General features: G+C 40.7%; 1 protein-coding gene across 6 annotated transcripts in view; it reads left to right on the forward strand.

Annotated features, from left to right (window-relative positions):
- CCDC91 (coiled-coil domain containing 91) overlaps nucleotides 1-8,774 on the forward strand; it is a 388,228-nt gene extending 379,454 nt beyond the window's left edge. For 4 of the 6 annotated variants that reach the window (XM_064377392.1, XM_012474258.2, XM_064377394.1 and 1 more), the window contains one exon: nucleotides 8,327-8,774. Coding sequence is in view for 1 of the 6 variants with exons in the window: in XM_012474261.2 (XP_012329684.2) it covers nucleotides 8,327-8,369 (43 nt within the window). In the remaining 5 variants the exon portion in view is untranslated. The remainder of the gene's footprint in view (nucleotides 1-8,326) is intronic. The other 2 variants (XM_012474261.2, XM_064377395.1) reach the window with 2 other exon arrangements.
- Nucleotides 8,775-19,129: the final 10,355 nt, after the last annotated feature.

A 19,129-nucleotide genomic window follows, 5' to 3' on the forward strand; every position in this document is an offset into this window, starting at 1 on the left:
CGTTTTCTTGGCTTCTATCCTGGCACATCTCTCTCTGGCACAGTGTCCATCCACCTCAGCTTCTGATTGTCTCTTTCCTTTGAACTTGATAGGGGATCGGAACATGAAAGACAGGTGGCTAGAAAGGATAACAGAATTGCCACATATGCAAGAGTTGTGTGTCACCTCCCTTGTGTATTGTTTGAGTGGGCTTGATTATAAGGTCCATTTGGACAAGTAGAGGTGGGGAACAAGTGGGACAGAGGCTCAGATGCGTGAATAGTGTGTTAAGGCAGCTGCAATTTGGACTCACCCAAGACACGCCAGATTCTGAACACAGAGCTGTAAGACTCCATGCTAGAGAAATCCTGATCAGGACTAGTTGAGGCACTGGGCAGGACTGGACCCACGGATGAAGCCTTCAGTACGCAGAACTGAGCAGGTCCAGGAGGCCAATACGAACAATTCACTTCATCTCCTAACCTCAGTTGTTCATAATCTGACCCTCATTATAAGTTTCTGTGTGAAGGTATATTTTTATTTTGTCTCTTTATCAAGAAGGAAATCAAATTGCCTGACTTAAATTTTTGCTTAATAAAACAATGTTAACAATTACCAATTGAACATTGACTTTATGTCAGACATTCTGCCTGTGTATTATTTTAGCAGAACATCGCAGGGAACTTTAAGGGTAATTGTTGGCTGTTCTTGTGTATGCCTTTTTACTTGCTTTGTTAATTAAAAAACTACTGAGTTTTAACTGGGCCCATGGTATTCCAGCTAAAGATTACATCTTCCACCTTGTCTTACAGATTGATGTGGCCATGTGACTAAGTGCTAGCTCATTGGATGTGAACAGAAAAGGTGTAAACAACTTGAGGTTTATGCCCGTAAGGAAGGATTGTGTCCCCTCACTCCCTTTCTCCTTTCCCTCTGGCTGGAAGGTGAACATGAGGCAGGAGTTGAGAAAAGACAGTGTAGCCATGAGATGAAAGCTGAGTACTTCTGAAGATGCAGAACAGGCCAGGAGGAGTCTGGTCCCAAGACTGTGGAACCGCCCTCTCAGCTCTAGACTGATTATGTTCAGAATAGCATGAGAGAGGAATTAACGCCTGCTTCTTTTAAGCCACAATTATTTTGACTTTTGTTATGATAGCCAGACCTGTTTCCTAACGGTTACTGGTTTTCATTTTGTACCCTTTGTGCAAATGAGCATCTAAGCCTCAAAAAAGACAAGACAAATAACTGGTCTAAAATTGTTTCTGGAGTGGTCCCCTCATATAGCTCAAATACAACGCTTTCTTGTAGAATTTCTCTCTGATATGGAAATACTAGTGAAATCATACAGCCCTTTCCCCATACCAAAGGAATGCCCAGCTCTGAACAAAGGGTGCCTTCGGGAACATGTGCCTGGCTTGGTTTTCTTGTGTGTGAGCACATGTCGAGGGTGGGCAGGGATGCATTCTTTGTTCATCTCCAACCTGGGACTTCATCCACATCACAGGCTGGGTTCATATGAAGATTAAAATAACCTATGTGGTGGGTCAATAAATCATAATAATTATCACATTTTCCTAGTATCAGTATTACTACTATTTAAGGGCTTATGTTTGGGATTTCATCTATTTAAAGCAAAGTTTTAGCACCAAAATAAAAAATATGTTCCAAGGTACTTTATTTGTTCACTTAAAAGTTTTAAATATTGCATGTTAGTGAGATTTGGGTTGTGAGAGCTATGATAGCATCTCTGATTTACTTTTTTTTCAGGGGGACTGAGGGGCTACTTGTGAGATGGCAAAAAAGAGATATGGCACCAGAATTTCCCTCAGTCATCCCTGAAAAGTTCTCCTACGTCTTCACACAAAGTAAGAGGGCCGCCACTTCACAGTAATCTCAGTACTCCTAATGCCATTTGGAAAATTCTGGTTGGATTAAGCACTACTCAGGCAGGACAGCTCATGGATATCTGTGAGCCATGACTTGAGGCCCATCATCTCTGAAGCTATTTTCAAGTTAGTCAGCATCATACAAACAGAGGGAGAGACAGAAAGAGAAATTTCTTTTCCTATAATGTATGTGTTATGTTAACAATAGAATACAATGAAGTTAAGGGATCATGTATGAATGTAAAAGCCCCTGCATCACCACTGTGTTCAGTACTTTATGTATTACCTTTGTCTTTTCCACAATATGCTTCTTACACATTCCCCCACTCTTGCCACAGTTATCTTTGAATTGTCAAATGTTGTTTTCTTAGAGCATCAGGGTTCTCATTTGCTAGACTTTTTTTTTTTTTTTGCAGTTTATTATTCTTTACCTCTGTTTACTAAACTTTAGCATCTCACCTATATTGTATCCTTTTTATCAAAGTTAAGTGAAATATAGATCTTGAATTTTCTCTTTCTTTAATAATTCCTTATTGCTTGAGAAATATATTACTATAATATTGTATATGTGACTAGGGGGCCAGATGGAACAGGAAAAGGAAAATGGTTTCTAAGTGATTGAAGGTGATGCTTATCATCTGTCAAGTCAGGACTATGAGGCCACATAACGTGGAAGCAAGGCAGGTGCATTTCTTCAACGCTGAACATTCTTGATGGGCTACTATGTGCCACAGCCTAGGAATAAAAATTTAATGAAGGGTCTACCTGTGCCTCTGGAAGCTTATAATCTGTGGGATAGCCAAGTAACAGGAAATTTCAGAGCAGTGTGCTGGGTGCTGCCATGGGGATAGCCACAGGGTGCTAGGGGAACAGACAGTAATGATGCCCAACTTGGTCTTGGGAGAATCAGGAAGGTTTTCTGGATGCAAGGGTGGTATTTAAATGAGACCTGAGTAGAGACTGTCCATGCAAAAAAGTGGAAAATATCATGGCAAGCTTCCAGAGATTTGGAAGTTTGGGATCACTGAGTAGTTCCATGCATATGGAGCATAGAGTGGAAGTAGCCGAGTACTGAAATCCAAAGATGGAGATGAAAGCAGAGATTGGATTAAAAAGCCCTCAGAGCCAAGCTATCAGTAGATAAGGTCAAAACCAATGGATCCAGCCAGTCTTAAAAGATTCTCCTGCATCAATGCTGCAGTTTGAAGCTGGATGAGAAGAAGGGAAAGAAATAAACATTTTTGAGTGTGTACCATATACCAGACACTGTGCATTACCTAATCAAATTCTCACACAAATCTTTTAGAGGGTATAATTATCACTATTCACAGTTGAAGAACATGGCCTCAAAAGGTACCTTGATAGGTATCACACAGCTCGTGTGTAGTAAGTCTGAGATTCAAATTCAGGTCTAATTCCAAAGCCTGTGTTCTTTCTGTCCATAGCAATGACTCCAGAGCAAGAGGCCAGCCAAGAGAGAGCAGGCTTTAATGAACTGGATAGAAGGTACAGGGAGTCAGACTTGGGCTTCAGGTAACCACATGGAGGCAGGGTAACAGCTGACACAAGACTTCCAGGACATGGGCAATGATTGGAAAGATGTGTTGACAAACTGCCCAGGGTATGGGGCATGAGGTCCAAAGGTCAAAATTTAGAAGAATAAAAAGGCAAAATCAAATTTCTGTGTAGAAGTTAACTGGAATTTGACATGGAAGCATGTAACTAGACAGAAGAGGGGAGGAGTTAGAAGAAAAGACAGGGCCAAGTGCCATGCTGAGAGGCTGAAGCTATAGAGAACATGGCCAAGGAAAGAGGCTCCTGGTGATGAGGTGTCTGAAAGACTTTAAATAATAGGAATGTCCAATATGTAATCATAGGTTGTTTGGTTGCTGTCCTGTAAACTCTAATAGTTGCCCCAATTCTCCTGTTAAAATCCATCCCATACATCACACAATCTTGTGAGACAGGCTCCAGTAGAATGTCCTGACAGGAAACAGGGAATGTTCAGTGTGGAGGGACAGGGTACACAGAAGGGGAAGCAGGCACAGAAAAGAGAGGGAGCCCATACATGGAATGATTAGGCTCAGCCAGAGGTAGCCAGGAACACCATAAACAACCTGCCCACATGTCAAAGATAAGCAGAGAGTTTCAGAGGGTTGTTAAATGGCTCACCACATAAGGAATGAGAACGCAAAACAATTTCATTTCAATCCTGAAAGGGCAAGTTGACCTCAGCTGATGTGTGGCTTATGAAAAGAAGATATTTCTAATAGAGCTGCTCAAGGATTAAGTAGGCAACCTTGGACAGCAGTTAATTTTCCACCCCTGGTAATATGTAGGCAAAAAGGACATAGACCCAGGCATGGCAGTTGTAAGACAGATTCAGGTGTTGGATGGGGACAGACTGCATAACCCATCAAACTCCTTCCCAACACCAAGAGTCCAGCCTAGGAAAGCAAGTTGTAAGGCTCCCAAATGAATTAAGTATTCAAGCAAATCAGACTTGCATTTGGGAATGCACAAATGAAGGCGTGAATAGGAAATTCACCCAAACAGGTTAAAACTAAAACTGAACCATTAACATCCAAGAGAAGGATACAGCTGCTTTGCTATTCAGACAACTTTCTGATTCAATCCAACCTTTCTCATGTGCTTCCTGCTCTCCTAATGGGTCACTAGGTTTAGACAGTCTGAGATTTGCTTTCAGAGCAGGTGGATAAACTTACCTGTCCCAATGGAGATTAAGGTTTCAGCACCAGCTGAAGACGCATCTAACCTGTTGAGGATTTTCTTGCATTTTGAGATCCATGCCCAAGCCTAGCCATCCTTTTTCCCAGTTCATTAGCAATGCCCACCAGGCTGGAGGTGCTTTGAGGGAATGAAAGTCCACCAGCTTCAAGAGAAAAGGAAATAAAAGTAAAGCCAGAAAGATTGAGAGCAGCAATATAGGCCGAAAGCTGATAACAATGAGCTCGCCTCCCCATGGCCTGGACAGAAAGAAGCAAGAAAATGCTGCTTCAACCCCTAGACTGTGTGCAAGGACAGGGTACACACTAATTGCTAAAACACATGTTAGAAGATTAAAATTTTGAATAATTTCCTTGATTTTCTCTCACACTGTACTCAGAACAGTACATGCAATTTAGAGGGAAAAACCTAAGTAAATATGATATTCTGCCAGTGCTGTAATTTTATGTGTGAGCCAGGGATGAAGAAAGCTTGGGTATATGAAATTCGCAGACAAACCTTACGTTTTTAAAAAGGAGACTTTATTGGTTTGAATTTCAGCATGTAAGGTATTTCTGCACCCACCCATGGTAGGGCAATAGTGAGAATAGCCAGAAGTCACGAAGGAGGAGGAGGCACAAAGAACATACACTAACCACAGACTAGATCATCAGCCCTAAGAAATTGACTGTAGACCTCAAATAGTTGCTGATATTTGAAATAAGAATAAAATTTCCCATATGCAACCAGTCTAGGGCCTCCAGTCTAGTGAGGCATTCTTGGTGACATTTTCAAATTGTTCCATATGCCACAGTCCTCCACTGAGCAGGATAAAACACACCTCCGGGTGTCAAACACACACAGAATAGGTTTGAAAGACCACCAAGTTCAGTTCTTTCTCCCAAGTGTCCTCCCTTTGTGGAAACTTGAAGTAAATTTACAACCCCACCTACTAATTCCAAAAGATAAAATCACATTTAAGCTACCCTTTGGCTTTAGAAATGTTTTTCTTCCAAGAAACTCTTCTTGCAATAGTAAAAAATGTTAAAGCTGACCACTCGTCCTTTTATTTAACAAGTACTTTTGAATCCTTCCTCCAGGCCACCGTGCTAGACCTGGAAGATACAAAGATCTATTGATGCCTTTGAATAGCCTCAAGTCTCTTGTTCATGCAGACAAGATTAAGATTAAATGAATTAATCACAAAGCGCAGTTGTGCACCCTGTGCCTAAATCTTCCCCCTGGGTATTGGGAAAGGCCTCACAGCAAAGGTGGAGCCTGAGCTGAGCAGCTAATGGTTGAGTGGGAGTTTATCAGATGATAGACAGGTGAATGGCGTTTCAGAAGGAGGGGCTAGAATGTTGCAAAGGTACCAGAGCAGGAGAGAATATGACAGTGGCTTGAGGAGAGTAAGTGGCACCAGGGTGAAGGTAGTACATTGCATGCTCTAGTCACACAAGTGTTTTTCTGGAAAAAGAACAAAGGCATAGTGGCAAAATTCAAGTGCATTCCTGTACTTAAAATTCAACAGATCTAAAGATAGTAATTTAAAGCAAAAGGAAATTAAAATATTTGAGCAGTTTCTTTGTGACACCTGAAAACAAATGCCAGGAGATTTATGAGTTATTGTCTCTAGAATAAATCCCAGGTCTGCAGCCTGCCATCACTCAGAGATCCATGCTGAGAAGCCTCTGCACTTGGACAAATGCTCTGCTGTTGCTGTCTTAAAATTCTTTGGTACATTTTGAAAAAAGAGCCTTGGCTTTTCATATTCCATTTGTCCCCCAAAATCACATAGCTGATCCTGAGAATAGAACATTTGCAGGTAACTTGAAGTAGCTCAGTATTGTATGTAATATGGGAAGAGGGAGAAGTGGTAGATGAGGTGGACAGGTAGGCAGTGGCATATATTGAAAGGCTTGAATTGCTAAGAATTTAAAATTTACCTGTAGGGTATAGAAGGTCAATGAAGAATTTGAGCAAGAAGTTGCAGGAAAAATGTGATGTTTTGATCACTCTGGTAATGAGGTGATAGAGTGGAAATGTAACAAAAAGTTTCCCATTTAAAATAGATGCATTTTCCTTGTTTGAATTTCATTTCTTGGAATAAAGTTTTGATACATGTTAAAATCTAAAAGTTTCTGCAAGGAATAATTGCTGTGATTAACTTACACCTTAGGGTAAATTAAGATAGCAAGATCTGTGAGGTCTTTTGAGAACTGGATGTAGGAAAGGGAGAACAGAAAACAGGAGGCAGAAGATTCTGTGTGCAGGTGGGCAGGCCATACAGAAGCTGGGCTTCTGGGAGAAAGCTTAGCCATCTCTTCATTCTGCACTAGCCCAGCCTGATGACACGTATAGATTTTTTTTTCCAAAAATGGCCTTTTAGCATTCTCCCTGCCCATTTCTTTATTGCAGTGTTTCTCAAAGTGTGGTCCCCAGGAAATCAGCATCTCTATTACCTGGAACTCGTTAGAAGTGCATTCTCTGCTCCATCCTAGTAGGACTGAATCAGAAACTCTGGGGCTGGAGCCCAGAAATCTGTTGTTATGACCCCTCTGGGTGATCATCAGGCAGCCAAGATCTGTTGCCTCATTGTAAATTATCTGTGCCTCTAGAACTCAGATATTATAAGAAAAAAGGTGGAAATGCCCATTTGGTATCAGAATGAATAATTAAAAGTGACTTTAATATTAAAAGTTCAGTCTTGTTCTAAACATACTTTTACATGATTCTTGTTCTAAACATACTTTTTCAGCAAGTGATCTAGGGCATACATGGTTGCAAAATCTTCATAGGTGATAATGCCATAGTTCCATAATGACTTTAAAAGGCATATATCACTGCATGAGTGATGAATCATAGCTTCTGCAGTTAATGGTAGTATTTAGCAAAACAAAATAAAGATGATTCTTTTCTTCTTAAACAAGCATGGTCATTATATTGGAAGAATGTTTTATTTGTACCATCAGCTTCTAAAGGATTATGTCTGCTGATAGTGCTGGAATTTTTCATTTCTTTTTGCCTTATATTGCACCAGTAATAATGCAGCTGTGATAATACATGTCCAAAGGTGACATGAGTTTACATAGCCTATAACATTTCTGAAATGCAGTCTGATTTGCTGCTAAAACCAGCATTTCTCAGATTCTTTCCATTATCCTCCATGAGTAATCCAATATACAAGGAAGAATAAAAGAGTAAACACTTCCGTGATAATCCAAATTTTTCCAAGGGAATTTTAAACAGTTTGACAATTCAGTCTTGTTAAAAAGTGATATAAAATAAATGCTTCTTCACAAACAATTGTCCAGTAAATATTTTAATTCTGTCTCATATTCTCAGAGTGGATTGTTTTCTGAGTTTTTCAGTGGAATTCTTTCAAATTAGAGCTCAGTGATCTTCTTTATATTTTATCCAAGGTTTGAGAGACATGAACCTCTCTCTACTTACTTGAACAATGGCCTCTATTACGGTGTCTTTTTCTTTAAATCCAAATATTATACTCAGGGTTTTAGGAATTCTCTATCCCAAATACAGCCAATTAAATTGTCTATAAGTTATTCAGAGCCTTAGAAAATGAAATGGGAGTTTGTACTTTGAAATGAGTTCAAAAATGTGTACCATTTGTCAAAACTAGTCTCTGTCGAATAGGCCTCATTATCTTCTGATCCTACTGCTAACAGATGAAATAATCTGACACAGACTTCTGTAACAGAGATATTTCTTCCCAGGAGAAGTCTGGCCTTTCTCAGCAACTGGGAATCAAACCCTTGAGTCTGAAGATGGGAGAAAAAACATGATGCTTCTTGGTGCTATAATAAACTAGACGAAATTTGAAAACATCTCGTAGGATAAACAAGAGCAGACATGGATATTTGCATTGTTTTCCATCAACCTTCAGGACTAACTGAAAGCTGATGGCCAAGGACTTCAGCACAAGAGAACACTGACTCTGAAACTTTGGAAAACCTGGAGATGATGGCCAAGGAAGGGCTCAGACACAAGGCCCCCGTCACTGGCCTGGTCTGACGTTGGCATCGTAAATCTGAATTGAGACCAGAGCCAAAGTGGTCAACATCCTTTACTTTTCAATTAATGCTCAGCCCAACCTCCTTTCTGCTGAACCTGAAAACCTGGAGACCCAGCCCACTCTATGATTTTGTGGTCCTGTTCCTCCTGTCTCCAAAACCTTGATGAAACAAAGGAGGAAACAAGTATTCATTAAATGGTTTGCAGAAAAGGATGAAAGAATGATGGTCTCTTTCCTTAATCATTTCTGGAATATTTGAATAAATAAATCTTGAATTAGTAAACTTTCAAGCGGCAAGAAGTCAATGATTGTGTGCAAGCACCTCTTTCATAAAGCAGAGAAGCTGGGGTCACAAATTCTCTTTTCTCCCCCAACTATACCCTCTCCCTCCTTTTGGCCAGGGGTAAGGGGTGTCAACTGATGCAGCTGTCTTCCTCTTCAATTAGATTCTTGCCTGATATCTAAAGACCTAATCCTGTTAAAATAAATGTGCTCCCTGGTATATGGTTTACTTCCATGACCTTTGTTAGCATGTTACCATCAAAGGTGTTAAACCTCAGAGCCTTCCCAGGTTGAGGATTTCTCATTGATTTTAGTTTCTGAAAACAAATTTCTGGTGGTCAATGAGGCACTTACCACCAGATTATACCTATTGGTGAAAAGACATTTCTGTTCAGCTTCCTACCTGCAACTGCTGAGGCTATGGAAACTCAAATCTCTTTGGTCATCTTATTTTCTCTGAGGGCAGAGAGCTAAAAGAAGAGAGTTTTTTGTTCTAGAGAAGACACTTTCCCTTTAGACATTTTCTAACTATTGAAATGTATTTAAAAAAAAAAACACTGAGTTTTTATGTTTTGAGATGCACAAAAATATATATTTAAAAGTGAGGCTTTCTTTGGATGTGGTGCCCAGATGCATGCCTTCTTTTGAGCTCAGTTTGGCTGAGTACATTTTCCTATTTCTTAGACCAAGTGATAAAATACTTCATCAGTTAGTTTACTCTCTTTTTTTTTTTTTTGAGGCTGAGTCTCACCCTGTTGCCCAGGCTGGAGTGCAGTAGCACGATCTTGGCTCACTGCAACCTCCGCCTCCCAGGTTCAAGCAATTTTCCTGCTCCAGCCTCCTGAATAGCTGGGATTACAGGCATGCATCACCATGCCCGGTTAATTGTTTTTGTATTTTTAGTAGAGATGGGGCTTCACCATGTTGGCCAGGCTGGTCTCAAACTCCTGACCTCAGGTGATCCACCCGCCTCAGACTCCCAGCTGAGATTACAGGCGTGAGCCACCACACCCAGCCAGTTTACTCTTTAATTCACATGCTGTATAGAGGAGACTGGCCACTGGTACTGAAGTAAAACCATCTGAAAAAAGCTTTCCTTGGAAGTACTATCTAGGCTAGAGAAAGAAATTTTAAGTTTGAATATTCATTTTGAAGACTCAAGTCACCATTCTTAGCTGGTCTCTATTAACAGTAAAAGAAGTGTGTCAACAATGACAATACCCCTTGACCTTTATTGTGAAAAGCTCAAAGTTCTGTATGTCAGGTCTTAGATGGCCTCTCAGGTGTGTTATTGTTTCCAATAACAGATAGAGAAACTGGATTTGCAAAGATATAAAGGGCCCAGAACAAATCATTCAATGGAGACAGAAGAAAACAAATTTCTCTCACTATTCAATACCGTGCCTTTTAATATACAGAGTAATTCTCAGTATCAGATTGGTAAGTGTGGCTGCAAACAATGTAATTACCCCTTAGGGAGCATAGATAGATACATAATATAAGCATATTCATTGATTAATGAATGTCACAGAGTACTCACTACAAGCCAGGTGTTGCTCTAGGCAGACGGGAGTCAAGTCCCTAATGCCCCAAGGAGTTTGCACTCTGGCAGGGAAGACAGAAGACAAATCAAAATGTCCTCCCATCACGGAATCACATATTCACCTAGACCTTATTATGAAGTTGGGTGTAAGTAAATAGCTGCCATGACCTGGAGAAGCTAGAATATTTATATTGGAAATAATGGGAATTGAGGTTGGGAGCTGAAAAAGTAGGGAAAGCTTCAGAGGATACTAGAGTGATGGATATAAAAAGTGGCGAAGTTAGGGGAGAATGAATTTGTACAGTGTTTTGCTGCTTTTCTATGGTACAAAAATTCACTTTCTCTTCTCCAGTCCCATTTTGAACTGTTTCCAGAGAGACTGAGTAGAAATATAAATTAATTCAAATTACCTTTTTAGTTGCTTATTGGAGTGTGTTTCCTATGGGATGGGATCATGACACCTCCTGGCCCCAGCCTGTCTGCCACAACCTTGTTCTGTCTGTGAAATAATCCCATGCATTCAGGTGTTTCCACATGGAAACATTCTCACTGGAAGCTGAGGAGAAAAGACAATGAGAACATTTCTCAAGTCTGGGCAGTGGGAGGAATGTCCTGCCTGCCGAAGTGTATTCCCCAGTGAAGGAGGGGGACCCACTCATTCATCAGTTATTGGCAAGGACAAGAGAGTCTGCGGCTCCTTTTTCTCCTTCCACCCCCTTCACTCATTTTCCATCCTCTGCTCTAGTTTAGGTCTTTACACGTGACCCTGCCTGCACAAAACCTGCACCTCAGTTCCTGTCTCCTGCCTTTCTTCACATGCTCCATCCAGGATGAGAATTCACCTCTGTCTTCCAAAGCACCTTCTCTTCTCACTCTTTGTGTCCATTGGAAACTTCATGTCCTCATGACATCTGAACTACTTCTGAGGGGATCAGGCAGCTCCAAACTTTTCACTTGGCCAAGAAGGTGATAACACCATAACTAACAGAGGTCCTTTAGGATGAGGAACATGTAAAGGTTTCAGGTATGAATTTTTTATATGTGTGTTGTCTCTGTTTTGTATGGCTATAAAGGAATACTTGAGGTTGGGTAATTTATAGAGAAAAGAGGCTTATTAGTCTCATGGTTCTCCAGGCTGTACAAGAAGCATGGTGCTGGCATCTGCTACTGGTGAGGGCTTTAGGAAGCTTCTAATCGTGGCAGAAGGCAACTGAGGAGCAGATGTGCCACATGGCAAGAGAGGGAGCAAGAGAGAGATGGAAAGGGTGTCATACTCTTTTAAATAACCAGGTCTTGCATGAACTGACTCATTACAGTGAGGACTACACCAAGCCCTTCAGTACGCTCCTGCAACAGAGTATGTACTTAGCAGGCTTGTGAATTAGAAACTGCTCTTCATTAAGGTGACAACAAGTGAGCCTACTTGAAGCTTATCTCTGCTGTTAAAATGATACCAACATAATTGTTATTAAACATAGAGAAGGAATAGTGGTAGAGCACATGGGTCAAGGAATCAGTGCTTGCTTTTAATTCTTGACACCTCTGCTTATGAGCTCTCTGGTTCCCAAGCAAGTTACTTAACCTCTGTATGTTTCTGTTTGTTCAACTGTAAAATAAAGATAACAACAACAGCAACAGCAAGCAGTTTATAGTGTTTATGAAGTGCTGTGCCAAGCCTTATCTTAGTGTTTTGTCTTCATTGACTAATTTAATGCTTTCAACAACCCTACTAGGTGGGTACTTTTGTTATATGATTCCTGAATCTTTTCTTCTCTGCTACAGTGAGTCACCAGAAACACTCGATAAACATGAAGGATGCTGATGTGCTTTATGAGCATTATTTCATTTAATCCTTGTAGCACCTTGATGATGAAGGTGCTCTTATTTTACCCATTTGACACTTGAGATGACTGAGGGACAGAAAGGTTAAGTAACTTACCCAAAGACGGGAAGTTGTGGTGTTGAGAATCACAGGCAGTCAGACTCTAAATGCCATGTACTTAAATATAATACATCGTACCAGAGTTTCCCTCATTTGTTAAAAGGGGCTAAAACCAACTCAAATCACATGTTTGTGAATGGGAAGCATTTAGAAAGGATGACTGAAGGGCTACCTTCAAGGCCTGCATCAAAATAAACAGAACTGATAGACACAATCAGAAGCTCTGGCTTTAATTTTGTTGTTGTTGGTTTCTTTTTCCTTGGTACGGGATTTTATGATGACATTTCCATGAGAACAGGGATCCTGTGGTCATGTAAAGTAATCAACAAAAAGAATGTAGAAAAGGGTACTGGTAAGCCATATGAGGAAATCACTAACAAGATGTTTGTCTCTATACTGACATGAAATTCCCCCAAATGTTCTATTTCACAGTCTACAAGATGGAAGTCAGTTGCCTCTAGAGGATGCCAAAGTGATCATTGCGCTTTTTAATTTTAATTTTAATTTTTTAATCTTCCTTGTTTCTGTAGATGTGGCAAAGATTCCCTGCATCTCTGAGGGTTTCTGGATGATCCTTAAAAATCCCCTCAGGGCCTTCATCTGGTTTGGAGTGTGAGCCAGGGTCACCCAGAAAGCTAAATGCAGCTGCTGGGTGATAAAAGCCTTGTGGTACACTGACTTCCAGCTAACCACCGGCGGCAGAGAGCATCTAATGCAACCACAAAGTGGTTTGCTGGCACAGAACTTTCCCAACCCTTGGAATGAGATACCAGGGGATGTTGTTTAGTCTCCATCTTGGAACTCTTTTAGCAAGAGGAAAATTCTGATATCCATCAATCTGAAATCATTTGAGCATAACTTTATGTGGAGGCAGGAAGATGAACATGTTGTCTGTGGAATCTCACAACCCTAAGTCCTATGCTCTTAGAGGAGATGTTTAACCAATTAATTATAAAACAGGCCGGCATAAATATGCTGGTGGGGATTGACAAGCTGCAGTCAAGTATCAGAGCTCCATGGAATATGACAGATTTGTTCCAAAAAAAATAAATTTTATCACAAAGTTTTAAGTTCTTGGTGAACCTCCAGAGTCTTCAGATATGCATGCAACCCTGAGCATGCTGTCAGCTCAACTTGCAGTCCTTCCAACAGACAACTTCTGTCAAGGTCACTCTGCAGAACTTGCATAGAACCACTGGCTTGTTGTAATCAGGTGGCCACTTTGAGGACCTTGTCCTGAAGAAATTGAAAAGGACAGCATCAAGACCTTGAGTTTTTTCTCAAAAACATTGCCACTGCTTATTCTTCAGCACTGCCTTTGAGCTAGAAATTGATGTACTTAATGGCTGGTATTGGCTGAAAAGTGAAAAGTATGTTAAGTTTTTAAAAACTTTAATGAAGAGAGATGAGGCTATTGCTTTAGCTGTTCAGTGGCCTTGGTTGGGTCCATTTTTTTGAGGACTTGAAGCAAAAGCCTATTCAATGCACATTCCATGATTCCTGCTAGGTCTTAATTCTCTAACCACTGGTAACCTGGAGTGGAATAGCCCAAATGTCTACATTCTGTGGGTTACAGCAAGTGCGTGAGCTCTGCTTTCAAGCGGAAGAAGATTGTGCAATGGGACTTTTAAATTGCCTCCAGGGATTTTCTAAGTTGCTCTGTATTAAAATGTTCAGTTTTGGGTAATGCTGTTGCACTTTGAGAACTGAGTGGTGCCATCTGAAACCATGGGCCCGGCCCAGCCACAACACACTGTTGTATCTCCCACTCTCATAACTAATTTCAAGCCACCAAAGCATGACAAAGCTTATGAATAGAATTCTCTGCCATTTGCTCAGCTCCAAGTCCTAAGGCAGGTGAATGCAGAAAGCTGAACAATCAACATTCTCTGTTCCTTCTTTGATTCCTTCAGTATAAGAGGTAAGCCTGCCTGTAATCCCAGCACTTTGGGAAGCCAAGGCGGGTAGATCACTTGAGGACAGGAATTCAAGACCAGCCTGGACAACGTAGTGAAACCCTGTTTCTACCAAAAATGCACAAAAAAATAGCCCACTTGATGGCAAATGCATAGAATCCAGGCCACTTGGGAGGCTAGGGCAGAATTGCTTGAACCTGGGAGGCGGAGGTTCCAGTGAGCTGAGATCAGACCACCGCACTCTACTTTGGGTGATAGAAAGAGACTCCATTTCAAAAAAAAACAAAAAAGAGTTAAGGCTGTTCTTGGTGTGGTATGGCCTATAGCTAGCTAAGGCATGCGGACTTCACTCCCTTTCGTGGGTACAGTTCTCAATCAACCCTGGTATTCCTTAGCACCTGGGAGGAAACTGATGTGTAGCCACCTGGAGATGCTTTGGGGAGTGAGCCCAGCCTGTTCCCCAAGGGAGGCCATTAGGATGCTTCTGTTTCCCAATGGAGCTAAATAAATGACACGTGTAAACCACCTAGCACTGCACCCCAATGTAGGTAACTCCTCTAAAAGCAATGCTAGCAGAAATCCCATAGCCACACGAATGGCTTTCAATTCCTTTCTTTCCAGAAAAAGCAATTCCCTGATTATCTGTGCTAACTACAGGATGATCTTAGATCCCCAAATTAGACCTTTTTAGAAATCTCAATAATAATCTTGCACGTGCTTAGGCCTAAACAAGATGGAGATAACAAGTAAATAATCATTAAATTGAAGCTCAGAGTTTTGGGGATTCTACAAGGAAGAGAATTATTTGCTGTTAGAGGCTTTGAGATTTCTGGGTTCTCATTTCTGATAGCTAGCAGCCATCATCATAATGTAGTGTGAATTTTGGACATTTAGAACCTATTTTTAAGGCCTACTTTGAACACTAAAAATAAAGGAAAATAAGAATACACCATGCAACAGATATGTCAACTACTGCCAAAGGAAATATAATACATTCTTTAAAGACAGAAATGAATTAGTTAAGTTCATTTTACAGATACCATACAATCTATGAAAACACGTTCTCCTTCTTTTTTTTTTTCTGTGAAATTCCAAGGATATTCTGTCACTTAACTAGATAAAGCTCAATTTCCAACCGTTACCTTTCTTAAAAACCGTGTTCTAAGTTCTTCACAACTATGGGCCTACCTGTCTCTGTTTATTCCCAATTATAAAATGTTACTGAAATGCTAAATATTAGAGCTGGAAAAAACAGTTCGAGACTTGTAGTTTCATCCTTTCATTTTATAAATGAAACAGAGACTTAAAGCAGTGAAATCTCATTAAGCTAGTTAATGGCAAAACTGAAATAAAAACCCAGACTTCCTGACCCCTAGTCCAACAAAATTGGGATCCAAATATTACAAATGACATGTGATCTTCCCTGAGATGTGACCTGCTGCTGCAAAACTCTAGGCAGAGCGCAGCCACAAAGAAAAGGAACAGGGCAGGAAAGAGGAAGATTTGGGATCTCTTAGGCCAGCCTTCTATTCTTCCTCTAAATACTGGCTCTGGGACAAAGCCACATTGTGCTACCCAAGAAATGGCTCTGAAAGTTCAAATATTGAGGTAGGAGCTCTCTTACGTCCATGTGTGATGCCATGGAAATTATTACAATTCAACCTAATGGAAGTAGTAAAACATTTTTTTTGAAGGCACACTTCTGAAGTGTTGTAATATAGACTTAGGCTGTGCTTATAAATTAATGCAAGTCTGATGACTGTTAGTACTCATCCATTCATTCATTTCCTCACTGATTTATCCAGCAAATATTTATTGAGTGCCTAGGACATGTTAAGTCATAAAGTGGTGAGCAGGAGAGAGACAGCCCGGGCTCCTGGGAACTTATGATTCAGTGGCCATGACAGATATTGAGCAAGTATTTACAATCAATTATGGAGGGACACACCACAGAGCTTCACCAGGACCTAAAAGTCTGGATTGACCTTCTGGCTCTGTGGATCTTGGCGAGGGTATTTTGGGGCGTGGTGGGGCATTTAGGGTTGTTACAAGGCTGAAAAGATGCTACCGGCCTCTACATTTGCTGCAGAGTTGCTGGATGTCTTGTACTGCACCACCTAACTCTGCTCTACAGGGAGTTATCGTCCTTGCTGGGCATTCACAGAGGTGAAACCCTGTTCATAATTACCCAAGTGTAGACTCTATAACTCTGTTGCATTTATTTATTTATATTTATTATTATTATTATTTTGAGATGGAGTCTGGCTCTGTTACCCAGACTGGAGTGAAGTGGTGTGATCTCAGCTCACAGCAACCTCCACTTCCCAGGTTCAAGTGATTCTCCTGCCTCCACCTCCTGAGTAGTTGGGATTATGGGTGCCCGCCACCATGCTCAGCTAATTTTTGTATTTTTAATAGAAATGGGGTTTCACCATTTTGGCCAGGTTGGTCTCAAATTCCTGACCTCAGGTGATCCACCCACCTCAGCCTCCCAAAGTGCTGGGATTACAGGAGTGAGCCACTGTGCCTGGCTTCTATGTTTTAAAGATCTACGTGAAGTATCTTTTGCACGCTTCGACATACACTGAATATTCAAAGAGTGCATCTAATGCAGAAGACCGTATTTTGTTTTCATCAAAACTTAAGAGTGCAGTTCACAATTTTATAAAAGCATGTCAACAGTAGCAATGCTGCCAATGAAATTTATAATTACTAGCATTTCTATCAGCCTACATTTAGAGCTCTCTCAGCCATGAGGATCAAGTAAAATTACTCTCCTTTTATTACTCTGTGAATAAAGGTAGATTATTTTATCTATGAATTTCATTCCTGGTTGGTTTGTGAAAGCAAGTGAACAGACATCAACAACAGACAAAAAAATTATACTCTTCCTCCTCTCTGTTGTTTAAAAATGCCTTTGATGATCTCCCACTGCTGACAATGTTCATGGCTCTGCCTGCTAACTTGTTTCTTGGTTAAGGAAAGTAGAAGTACTTCTTTTCTCCTAATTCAATGACTCTGGCTTGAGAAAACCAGAAACCTGAAGGGATGTAGGCGGTGTGACTGTTCACTCCTGTGTCATTTTCAGGCTACACCATCCTAAAAACATGTATCAACCTAGATTTTGGATAACTAGAACACTACACTCAGAAAAGATTTAGTGTAAAAAAGATACACTACGGAGCCAAAGCCACAAGAAAGAATCCCAAGATGCTGTCTGATGGCAGTGAATGCAAGGAGAGCTGGGAGGGTGGGTGGGTGAAGTCTTTTCTCCAATTCTACCCACCACTCCGGTCTTCTGGCTGAGGGGATGCAGGAGAGAGTCTGAGTTGACAATGGATGTAAGTTCTGGACTGTAGGCTTAATAATGCACAGAGGGTCCCTGTGTTTCTCAGAAGCCTCCTGAAAATTCAGCAGCCTCATGTGCCATGATGTTCACAGACACTTTTATGACAACCTCTTATTTTCTAACCTTCTGAGAACAAGGGTGTAGCCCGCTGGACAACTGGCAGACAGCTACCTTTCTAATAGATGGAGAGGGGTAGAAAACTTTGGTGACTTAATTTTATTCTGAACACTCAGATAGGTTAGATAAGCAAAGGTAGAGGAGGATCCTTGGGAAGTGAACATAATGCAAGCAGGAGGCCCTCCCTGGAACCCCCAACTGCACTTGAAGACAAGGCAGACTTGGCCTGTGAGAAATAACCTCTGCACGAATTAACTGAGCTCCTGATGGCTTATAGTTATCAAAGCCAGCATGCTGCTTTCTTAGATGTCTTAGAAGAGTTGTGTGGTTGTGTTTTATTTTAACCTTTGCAATTTCAAGTCTTAAGAATAGAAGGCTCTTCTGGATACAGAGCTGGTATTTGTGATTGAAGCATCCTTCAAATAATGTTAGTGTGACGCCTGTCACTGCTGTAAAAGAAAACTGTAGCGTGACAATGCATCAGCTAGGATTTTTGACTCTTGGGTTGTAGCCCCCGGTGTGAGGTTAGCTATCCTGGTAGCTGGGATTAGATGACCAACTTGTTTTTCCAAGGCTTCCAAATTGTCTCAAATGGCAACTAATTTTAGTCAAAATGAACTTATTCCAGATTTGAACCAAGGACTGAGAAGAGCAAGGCTGAATATCCCATTACAACAGCTATCCAGATTCTCCATAATACTGTATATTAAATCTTTATAATAAGCTGCTTTGTGAGTCTTGGGGCTGGTTCAGTATTTTCATTGCAGTGATTACCCTATGGTCTGTTGGCCAGCTGAAGCTGGAGTACTCTTTCTCTTGATACATTTCCATAACATCTCTCATCGGCCCAGTGAAACTTGTTGTTAAGGGCAGAGTTAATCTATTGCAGTCTGCCTTGCTGCGTTATGCCAAGAAACTTGGAGTATTTCTTTCAGTTATTTCTGTGAGGACAGTTCACTTCTTTGGGAGAGTTTTAGCTCTATCAAGTTAGTGAACAATGCAGCTACAAAGAAAGCTCTTGAAAACAGTCTCCCCACCCCATCCTAAAAGTGGAGTCCCTATTAACTAAACTGACACCAAAATGGAGGCATTGTTCTACATACTGGATTTTAATATGTGTATGCATATGAATATTTAAGTATTTGTATTGTTCCAAAAGGAATTTGTAGGAATGTTTAAAAAAGGAACTAGAACTTATATATCCTTCAGTGATGTTGCTTTCTAATTCCAATTCACGTCTATTGACTCCCACTCCTACTACGTGCTTAGAACTTTGTAACTGTGCCAGGCACTGGCAATACAGAGATGATTAAGGTGATTCCAGGCTAGTAGAAGAGAACAACAAATAAATAAAC

Source organism: Aotus nancymaae, unplaced genomic scaffold, assembly GCF_030222135.1.
Source record: "Aotus nancymaae isolate 86718 unplaced genomic scaffold, 86718_ANA_hifiasm-v0.15.2.pri h1tg000016l, whole genome shotgun sequence".
Taxonomy (NCBI): Eukaryota; Metazoa; Chordata; class Mammalia; order Primates; family Aotidae; genus Aotus; species Aotus nancymaae.